Here is a 10,384-nt window from a genome sequence, read left to right as displayed (position 1 = left end):
AGAGAGATGGCTCAGTGGAAAAGAGAGCTTGCTGTGAAAGCCAGAGGACCAGGGTTCAAATCACCAGCCCTCATTTAAATGCCACTCTGTGTGTATCTGTAATCCCAGCATTACAGGGCAGAGACAGGTGGATCCAAGCAGCTGGCTGGCTTGTCTAGCCAAGATGATGAGCTTCAGGCTTTATGATAGACTCTGGCTTATGATAGAAACAAAGGCAGATGTTGTAGTGAATGTTTCTGTTGCTGTGATAGAATACCAAGACGAGGAAGGCAACTTAAAGAGAGCTTTTGGTTGGGCTTATGATTCTAGAGGTTAAAGCAGAGAGCACTGGGGATGGTAGGAAGCTTTTGAAACCTCACAACCCACCCTACTTGGCACACCTCCTCCAAAAGGCCACACCTACTAATCCTCCTCAAACAGTTCCATCAGGTAGAAACCAAGTATTCAAACATGAACCTATGGAGGCCATTTTCATTCAAACCACTACCGTGGAGAACAGGAGAAGAAGACACTCTGTTCTCTGGCTTCCACAGGACTCTGCATGGGCACTTGCACACGTAAGTGTGCATATACACCACACATGCACAAATAAAAATAAGGGGAAATAGCCAGGCCAAAAGCAGCTTCTTTATTCATTAACCAATAAAAGCAACACATATACAGAAGGATTTCCCACACCAGGATTCTTCTATGAAGGTATCTCTTTCCTTGCTCTCCCTCTCTGTGGTTTTTGTTTTTTTGAGACAGGGGTTCTCTGTAGCCCTGGCTGCCATGCAACTTACTATGTAGATCAGGCTGATTTAGAGATCTGCCTGCCTCTGCCTCCCAAGTGCTGGGATTAAAGATGTGTACCACTATGGCCCAGCTAGTTGGATTTTTTTAAAGCATATTCATTTTTGCTCGCCTGCTCAGAGGCAGGCAATAAATAAATAGTCAATCTTAAGCTTAATTTTGTAACCTAACTCCATTTCCTTTTGTCTCTTTGAGATGATCTTACTATAGAGCTCTGGCTGGCTTTGAATTCGTGATTTTGCTGCCTCAGCCTCCCAAATGTTGGAGTTTTGGCTGCAAACCACCACTCCAAGTAACAGTTTGATCTTTGCTTTGTTTCATGTCTTGTATGGTTTGATGGTTTTACTGTGTTTCTTTTGAGACTGAGTCTCATTTAGCCCAGTCTGGCCTCTAATTCATTAATATTCTGACCGTCTTGCTAGATTACAGGCATGCACACATAGTTTGACAACTTTTGATTTTAAGCTATCTGTGCCAGCTCTGCCAGATGTAGTAGCATGCACCTGTAGTCCCGGCTATTACAGAAATAGCTTGAGCACAAGAGTTTGAGGTCAGCTTGTGCAACATAGTGAGGCCCTGTCTCAAAAGCACACATAACTAAGCTCACATACAAGCTCACAAAATTAAGAGGTAGACGGGTTCATGGAATACCTCTGCTGTAGAGTGCTTGCCTAGCATGCACGGGGCCCTGGTTCCAATCCCAGCATAAAGAAACAAAACAACTTGTGTCCCAGAGCTTGCCTGTGAGCTTGTAGCTCTGCATTGACAGTTCCCTGTTGTATTGTTACATTCATGTCTTTTTCCATATCTCACCTGGTGACTTGTAAGTTGAGAGTCATCAATCTGCTAATGCTGGGGGGAAGGCTGGAGCGCAGACTTGACTTCTCCAGCCTGTAACCCTGTCCCATTCCCCCTCCTGTTTCTCTGCATGGCCTCAAAGCCAGCCACCTCCTTCCTCCCACCCTTTTCATTCTTTCCTGGTATGAGTGATCCCTGGGGACTGATTCCTAGGAATTTGGAAAAGAATGGGCCAATTTCACAGAAGAGCAACCTTCAGTGAACTGTCCCTCTGGTATTTCTTTCTGGACTAGACCCCATCCCCAAAGAGCCCGCTTCTGCTGTGACTACTGATGTTTACCCAAAGAACTCGAGCCTTCGTGCCTATCACCAGAAGATCGACAGCAACCTAGGTAAGTGTGGGAACTACACAGCCTCCAGACAACTTATGCTGGGCACAGCCTGGGCACCCAGCCACATCCTTGCTTCCTCCCCATGTCACAGCCCACACAGTCGTGTCCATCTTACTGCCCCGCTCTCTCGGGAACCCGTCCACTTCTCTCCATTTCCTGCTGTCTGTCAACCAAGTCATCCTCACCTCTTAGTTGACTCCTGACCAGACCCAGGCATCTCTGGGGCTTATATCATGTATCTAGGATAAAGCCGCATGGCTTACGTGGGTGCAAAGCATCTGAACTCAGATCTTCATGCTTTTTCAGCAAGTGCTCACACCAGAGGCATGTCCCACAACCTACCAGGCTATTTTAGCTCAGCCTTTTTTTTCTCCTGTCCTTACTGTCCTCAAACTCAAGAAGCTTCATGAGGCCTGGGTGAATACCCATTAAACTTTTACTTTCCAGGAAACACAAGGTCACAAACCCCTGTAATCCCAGCAATTGTGGCTACAATAGGATTGCAAATCCTGGGCCAGCCTGGAAAATGAGTGAGATCCTGTCTCGAAATGAAAAATATAAGGAAATTGAGGGTGTGACTCAGTATCAGAGTGCTTCCCAGCACATGCAAGGCCCTAGGTTTTCTTCTCCAGCACTATGGAGGAAGATGCTATTTGTGGTAGTGGCCCTATGATCTTTTCAGGCAGCAGAAGCAGGGAGGTCACTGTGACTTCAAGGCCAGCCTGGATTGATAGTGAGTTTCAGACCACCCAGAGCTGTCTATCAAGACTATGCTAAAACACATATAAACAACATACTAACTGTGGTTGTCTGGGGAGAGGAGAGAGGTAGTGGCTTCTACTTAGGTTAACCACATAGTACTCTGTAGTAAGAAGATTTCTCTTCATGTGTGTGTTTTGAGACATTTGCTACAAGCTGTGATAGTCTCTTAGACAGGACTCTGGAGTCCAGATGCCACTGAGCATCCAGAGGGGCAGGAAGCACCTGGAGATACTGTGACTGCCTGTCACTTCCTTTTCACAGATGAGCTGTCCATGGGACTGGGCCGACTCAAGAACATAGCCTTAGGAATGCAGACGGAAATTGAGGAGCAGGACGACATTCTTGACCGGCTTACAACCAAAGTGGACAAGTTAGATATCAATATAAAAAGCACAGAAAAAAAAGTTCGGCAACTCTAAAGAAACTAAAAAAGGAATTCTACTCAGTTGTGATGAAAAGATTCAAAAGCCTCTTTTAAACTCCTAAGGAATGTTGTTGATTACACGGTATGTAATTTAACATGTGTGTTCAAATGTGGGTCTTAAGAAATTTTAGTTTCAATGGGAAAAAATACGTGTGTTCCACATTTTGGTAAGATCAACACCTCTGAAGTTCTGTGAGCTGTCTGCTGAGTTGTAATATTAACACGGCAGACTAATTGTGAACTTGAGCCTTGGACTGCTGTGCTGGGAGGGGAAGAAACCTGCATTTCTCCTTTCGTGAGTGTGTGCACAGATGTGGGTAGAATGTCAGCCTCAGAACGGCTGCCTTCTGTTTACTCATTTGCTGTGTTTCTCATTCCAAGGCCTTAATGTGAATTCAGATGTGAAGGAACCCTGGGCTTGTGGCAGGAGGAAGGGTCCTTCCACACCTCTACATGTCAGTCATTGTGAACATGCCTGCACACACACTGAGCACACTGTAGCTCTCCCTGAAAACGACCCGTGTTAGATCCACAAATGGCCTCTGTTCTTGTCCTGTATTTCAGTAGAAGGATTCAGACAGAACTGCTGGACTTGACACCTGTAAGTGTAGATATTGGATGAGTCCTTCTTCCCCACCTACTTTCCATCTCTGGTGGGGACAGATTCTCTCCACGGCTCAAGGCCATCCAGATAGTTGATGGGGAGGAACCCATGTGGAGTTGGTGGGCCTGAGTATCACACAAACAAAAACCTTTCCACTGAGCCCTCTGCCTATGGGAATAATACCAAGGCAGTGTTGATGTGGTGCCTGATGTCTCCATATCCACCTGGGACCTCCACCCAGTCTCTGTGTTTCTACAAAGTGCCCACCTAGTTTGAGGACTTAGACCCACAAATGATACTAACCTTCTGTAAGACAACTTGACCAAGAAAAAGCCCGGGTACAATTTTAGCAGCTAGGCGTGTTGATTCCCTTTATCTTTCAAATGAAAATATTTAGAAGCATTAATTAAAATTGATTTCTAGAACAATTTTTCCTTGTTTTGGTACTTCCAATAAAATCACTGAAGTCATAGAGTACTTGACTATCTTAAAATCAAATTCACATGTTTTGAAGATGGTAAATGGGTCTTTTTATAATAGTAAGGTAAGAAACTAAAATGCCAGTACCTTTTTGCCTTAAAAGATGGCTTGTGTACCATGTTGGGACCCTTCCTTTAACATCTGAAGTCTACAGTATCATAAGCAAAGCAAACATCCGGGTTGTGGGGGTGGCCCAGTGGTTAAGTACCTGCTCTCCTCTCTCAGGGCCCTGGGTTGATCTCTACCACTGGGTCGAGAAACTGAAAATGGCAACAACATGATTACTGATCATGTAGCGACTTGTACACACTCCTGTCACAAAATACCCAACCTTTCTGACAATACAGAGTCATAGAGACCATGTAGCTGCCAGAGACAGACGCTGGAACATTACTCAGTAAGCCGCAGCCTCGTGGCAATACACAGATTAATGGAGATGGGTTAATTTAAGATATGAGGTAGCCAGAAATATGCTAAAGTCATTGGCCAAGCAGTGTTTTAAGTAATATAGTTTCTGTGTGATTATTTCGTGTCTGAATTGCTGGGCCGCTGGGAAACAAAACAAACGGCCTCTTGCCACAGACAAAAAGGAGTGCCAATGTCCATCTGTCCCTAGATCTGAAGATATGATTGTGATGGACCTTTGTGAGCTCAAGGGCAGCCAGGACTATATACCAAGACCCTGTCTCAAGCAATATAGAGAGACCAATTCATATATATTTCTACTTGTGATTGTTTTCAGCTTTTCTGTTTTTGTTTTTTATTTTTCTAAGACAGGGTTTCTCTGTAGTTTTTGGAGCCTGTCCTGGAACTCACTCTTGTAGACCAGGCTGGCCTTGAACTCACAGAGATCTGCCTGCATCTGCCTTCCATGTGCTGGGATGGGATTAAAGGCTGTGACACCACCACCTGGCTGTTTTCAGTTTTTCTATAAAACCTTCCATGTGTCATAACTATTGCTTTTTATCCGCATCAGCCATAGCCTTGTGGAGTTAATCACCTGAGAGCACCTTCCCTTAGCAGCCGAGTGTCCATAGTTAGTGGACTTGAGGCAAAGGAGCATTTGATGCTCCTTCCTTCGTTTTGTTAAATTAATGATTTCAATCTGTCTCCTTTCCCAATCTTTTTAACTCCATGAGTGTGAAACCTGTCCTCCTTCTAATGTTTAGCATCTAAACCATTAGAGGGCCTCGAGCATTTTGTTCTGTTCTTCAGACTCATGCTGTGGTCTGCTGAAATTGTCCCTTGGCCAGCTGGAGACTGCTGGTACCATTAAAGGACCTAAGGAAGGTCCAGAGTCCTTATCACATGATAATTGTGACCAGATCTGCTGGCTGACAGGTGGAATCACAGCACTTAGGAGGCAGGAGGATTGCTGTGAGTTTGAGGTTCAGGATGAGATCTTTTCTCAACAGAATTCATGGCTGTGGTGGGGAGAGGAAGGACTCATCCGTGCACGCTGGCCTAGGAAGTTAGTGGCAGTGGAGTGAAATGGGCTTCCAATGTCACAGAGCAGGCCAGTGAACATATCCTTGACATGTGAGGTCTGCAAGACAGACACAAACTGTCTTCAGAAAGGTGACGTTTGTAACTTTAGGTCAGCTATATGCTAAGCGTGCTACTAAAATAAGTGCATTCTCCTTCCTTCTATCACGTACTGACCTGGAACCTAGCCACACTAGAGTGACCTCATGAATTGTTTCTCCTCATTCTGTAGGAGAGGCACGAAGTTCATTCATGTAATAACTAAAAAAAGATAGCGATGCGTTTTCTCTTTCTCCTTATAAATAAATGTGTGATTTTAAGTGTATAATGTATCATTTAGTAAACATTTTCTAATTTGCCTGAATAAGCCTTTTTCTTCAGGTGTGTGTGTGTGTGTGTGTGTGTGTGTGTGTGTGTGTGTGTGTGTGTGAGAGAGAGAGAGAGAGAGAGAGAGAGAGAGAGAGAGAGAGAGAGAGAGAGAAAGAGAGAGAGAAAGAGAGAGAGAGAGAGAGAGAGAGAGAGAGAGATGTCAGGTGATCCTCAGGTGGTGTTCCTTAAGCGCTGTCCATCTTGTCTCTCACTGGCCTGAAATTCAACAGCAAACAAAAACAAAAAGCCACCTTTTTCTTCTTCCTTGTGCTGGGATTTCAAGCACATGCCACCATAGTCAGCTTTCTTGTAATGGTCCATGAGATTCAGGGATGAGATAGTTTGGGTCACCAGGCTTGCTTTGCAAAGACTTTACCAAAAGAGCTATCCATCTCCCAACCCTGTGTACAAGGTTTTGGTTTGGTTTTTGTTTGTTTGGGGGTTTTTATTTTTATTTTTTTAGATAAAGTTTCTCTGTGTAGCTCTGGCTGTCCTGGAACTAACTATGTAGACCAGGCTGGCCTCGAACTCACAGAGATCCACCTGCCTCTGCTTCTTGAGTGCTGGAATTAAAGGTGTACACCACCATGCCCAGGTGTACGGTATATTTTCTTAAGGTTTTAGTTTTTGTTGTTTGTTTGGGGGGGGTGTCTGAATCTGAGAGAGAGAGAAGTGAGTCAGAAGACAACTAAGGATTTTGTTCTCTCCTTTCATCATGCGTTCCAGGGATCAGACTTTTAGGCAAAACCTTTACATCCTGGGCCATTTTGCTGGCCATTCCGTAGGGGTTTGAAGTCTACTAATGTTGTAAGGCATTGTTAACTCCAGCGAATGAATTATGTGCGAAGTGGTAAACTACCAGGGAGCATGATAGTTCATTCCTGTAATGCCAGCATGTGAGGTGAGGATTCAAGATCCCTCTCAGCTACCAGGGAGCATGATAGCTCATTCCTGTAATGCCAGCATGTGAGGATAAGGATTCAAGATCCCTCTCAGCTACCAGCAAGTTCGAAGCCAAACAGAGCTCCATGAGATCAAGTCTCAGAAAAAGGAAGAGAGCAGTGGAGCCACCACTGAAGGTTCTCATTGGGCAGGAACTGAGCAGTGTCTTTGTTCATCAGATCAGTTGTCCTCCTCCCTTCAGCTTAGGAAATGAGCATCTTCCCTGAGCAAGAAGTTGATTTTCAATCAGAACCTACGTCCTGTGTATTAGTGTTAAGTCATGGGTGGAGGGAACCCTCCGTAAATTTTAGTGTTTGGTCCTTGAGGAAGCCTCAGAGTTGAAGAGAGCCAAGTGGTAATACATGTGTTTAGCACATAGAATACCGTGGGTTTGGTCCCCAGCATCACTACAATCAAACAGATAAAAGTGAGCCAGAAGCCTAAGGTCATCAGGAGCTTCTCCAGCCTGTTAGTTATCTCATCCCCTTGCATTAAGACCAAAACCCAGAAAGCAGTTGATTTGGGGGGCTGGAGAGATGATGCAGTCATTAAGAGAATGGCTGCTCTTTCAGGGACTCAGGTTCAACTCCCAGCACCATGTGATAGTTTACAATCATCCATGATTCCAGTTTGAGGATCCAACACTCTCTTCCGGCCTCCACAGGCACCAGACAGACATTTCGTACGCAGACATACATCCAGGCAAAACATACACATAAAATCCTTTTTTAAAAAAACCTGAATTTGTACCCAGGCATGGTGGTGCACACCTTTAGTCCCAGCACTCCAGGAGGCAGGAGGATGTCTGTGAGTTTGAGGCCAGCCTGGTCTACAAAGTGAGTTCCAGGACAGCCAGGACTACACAGAGAAGCCCTGTCTGAAAAACGAAACAAAACAAAAAAACCTAAATGTAGCATGAATTCTAATTGGTATTATAATAGTAAAACCTTGAGTCAGCTCTTGGGTAAATGCTGAAGATCAGAGAAGCAGAGCAGCCAGCCATAGGAGAATTCTTACCTCTACCAATGCTCAGACCAAAGGCCCAATCCTGTCCTCAGACTGCATCTCCAGACTACATCTGAGCTCTTGGCTCCTCCTGCCTTATATTCCTCTTTCTGCCCAGCCATATCCCTTCCTGTTTCCACCTCCCTAGTGCTGGGATTAAAGGCATGGTGTAAACTACCACCGCTTGGCTGCTAGTGGTTTAGCTCTGCACTCTAACCTTCAGGCAAGCTTTAGCTGTTAAAGCACAAACAAAGTATCACTACACCTGAATTTGGTTTTTTTACCCCTGGCTGTCTGTCTCAGTAAATGCTGCCACCTCATCAGCTCAAGGTGAAGTTTCTAGAGTTACCAGTTACTAAACACTGCAGACAAGGTGATTTATAGAACTCATGGTTCTGGGTGGGGGAAGGGGGGTCTAAATTTGGAGGGGTCACACCATCATGGCCTTTAAAAAAGAAAAAAACTGGTGCTGAAGAAATGGCTCAGAGGTTAAGAGCACTGGCTACTCTTCCAGAGGTCCTGAGTTCAAATCTCAGCAACCACATGGTGGCTCACAACTGTCTGTAGTGAGATCTGGCAAGCATGCATGCCAGCAAAGGACTATATACATAGTAAATAAATAAATAAAGTCATTTTTTAAAAAAACTGTGTGTGTGTGTGTGTGTGTGTGTGTGTGTGTGTGTGTTCTTGTGCCCAGCACACGTGGAGGGATGGAGGGGTAACAACTTTCAGGAGTTGGTTCTCTCCTTCAGGTGGGGTCCCAGAGATCAAACTCAGGTGGTCAGGCTTGGAGGCAGGTGCCTTTACCCACTGAGCCTTCTGACCTTGAGACAGCAAACTTCATTACATGACAGAGGGTTGTATTTGAAGCCTATAGGCCAAATATCTCCGTGGCACAGTGCCACTCTAATAGTAGGACAAAAACAGCCCCCCAAAATACACAAATGAGAGACCCTGTGTTCCAGTCGTATTATAGCTCTGCGGCCCCCCAAAATACACAGATGAGAGACCCTGTGTTCCAGTCATATTATAGCTCTGCAGCCCCCCAAAATACACAAATTAATGGAGGAAGGTCATTGGCTAATAAAGAAACTGCCTTGGCCCATTTTATAGGTTAGAACATAGGTGGGTGGAGTAAACAGAACAGAATGCTGGGAGGAAGAGGAAATGAGCTCAGACTCCATACCTCTCCTCTCTGGGGCAGACGTGATGGAGCTCCAACCCATGATGGACTTAAGCTAGAATCTTCCCAGTAAGCGCACCTCGGTGCTACACACATTAATAGAAATGGGCCAAGGCAGTTTCTTTATTAGCCAATGACCTTCCTCCATCACACAAATGAGAGTTCCTGTGTTCCAGTCGTGTTACAGCTCTGCAGCCCCCCAAAATACACAAATGAGAGCACCTGTGCTCCAGTTGTGTTGCAGCTCGAGGGGACGGTTTCCTCAATGCAAGTGTTACAGCTCTGAAGGGAAGGTATCCTGGCAGTTGGGAGCCAAGGAATACCACAAAGTCACTCCACACAGCAATCCTCACACGAGACGTTGGGAGGGGAAATCCAGGAGGGTGGCTGCCTCTGTGTGAAGCAGCAGAAAAGGGAGCAGAAGATAGGGTTTGTATAGGGTTTCTTGTGGGTCAGAGGTTTCCAGGGTAGAGATTTCCATGATGGGGATTTGTAGATTTTCAGGTTCTGAGCCTAGACTTTTTATTCTGTATGGCAGAGCCTGGCCGCCTGAGTCTGAAGGGGTGGGGCCTGGCCACCTGTATGCCTCCAGGGGCTTACACCAACCAAACATTTATGAACATGAACACCTGAATTTTATGTCATAAACTTTTGTTTGTTTTCTGTCCACTTAAAAGTATCAAAATCTTAGTGAGGCAGTGGTGACCTATACCTTTAATCCCAGCACTCAGGAGGTGGAGGCAGGCATATCTCCATGAGTTCGAGATCAGCCTGGTATACAGAGCAAGTTCCAGGACAGCCAGGACTACACAGAGAGGGAAAAAAAAAGTATCAAAATCTTAAGGGGAAAAAAAGTATCAAAATCTTTCATTTCATGGGAAGTAGAAAACAATGACAGGTCTATCTAGCTGGTGGGTCATAGCTTGTTGCCCCCTATTTAGACTTGAGATAGGCTTGTGGGAGGGGGAAAGAAGGCCACTATGGTTTGCAGGTGGGTCCCATTTGGGGCTCCCAGATTCCTAAAGAAATTGTAGCCTGCCAAGGAAAATGATGGGACAGGCCTCACTTTACTTCCATTGTTATGCCTCCATCTTCATGTGGCCCTTGGTCTAGGAATTACATATGGACCCAAAATAGGCAAGGATATC

The 10,384-nt window shown here is 45.2% G+C and overlaps 1 protein-coding gene across 1 annotated transcript in view; it reads left to right on the top strand.

Annotated features, from left to right (window-relative positions):
- The window catches only part of Snap29 (synaptosome associated protein 29), a 27,816-nt gene extending 21,754 nt beyond the window's left edge, over nt 1-6,062 (top strand). The window contains exons 4-5 of the mRNA XM_005369992.3: nt 1,884-1,982; nt 3,006-6,062. Of these exons, the coding sequence (XP_005370049.1) occupies nt 1,884-1,982; nt 3,006-3,163 (257 nt within the window). The 3' untranslated portion in view covers nt 3,164-6,062. The remainder of the gene's footprint in view (nt 1-1,883; nt 1,983-3,005) is intronic.
- The last annotated feature ends 4,322 nt before the right edge of the window (nt 6,063-10,384 follow it).

The sequence above is a fragment of the Microtus ochrogaster genome, unplaced genomic scaffold (genome assembly GCF_000317375.1).
Source record: "Microtus ochrogaster isolate Prairie Vole_2 unplaced genomic scaffold, MicOch1.0 UNK68, whole genome shotgun sequence".
Lineage (NCBI taxonomy): Eukaryota > Metazoa > Chordata > Mammalia > Rodentia > Cricetidae > Microtus > Microtus ochrogaster.
This window is presented reverse-complemented; position numbering and strand designations above follow the sequence as displayed.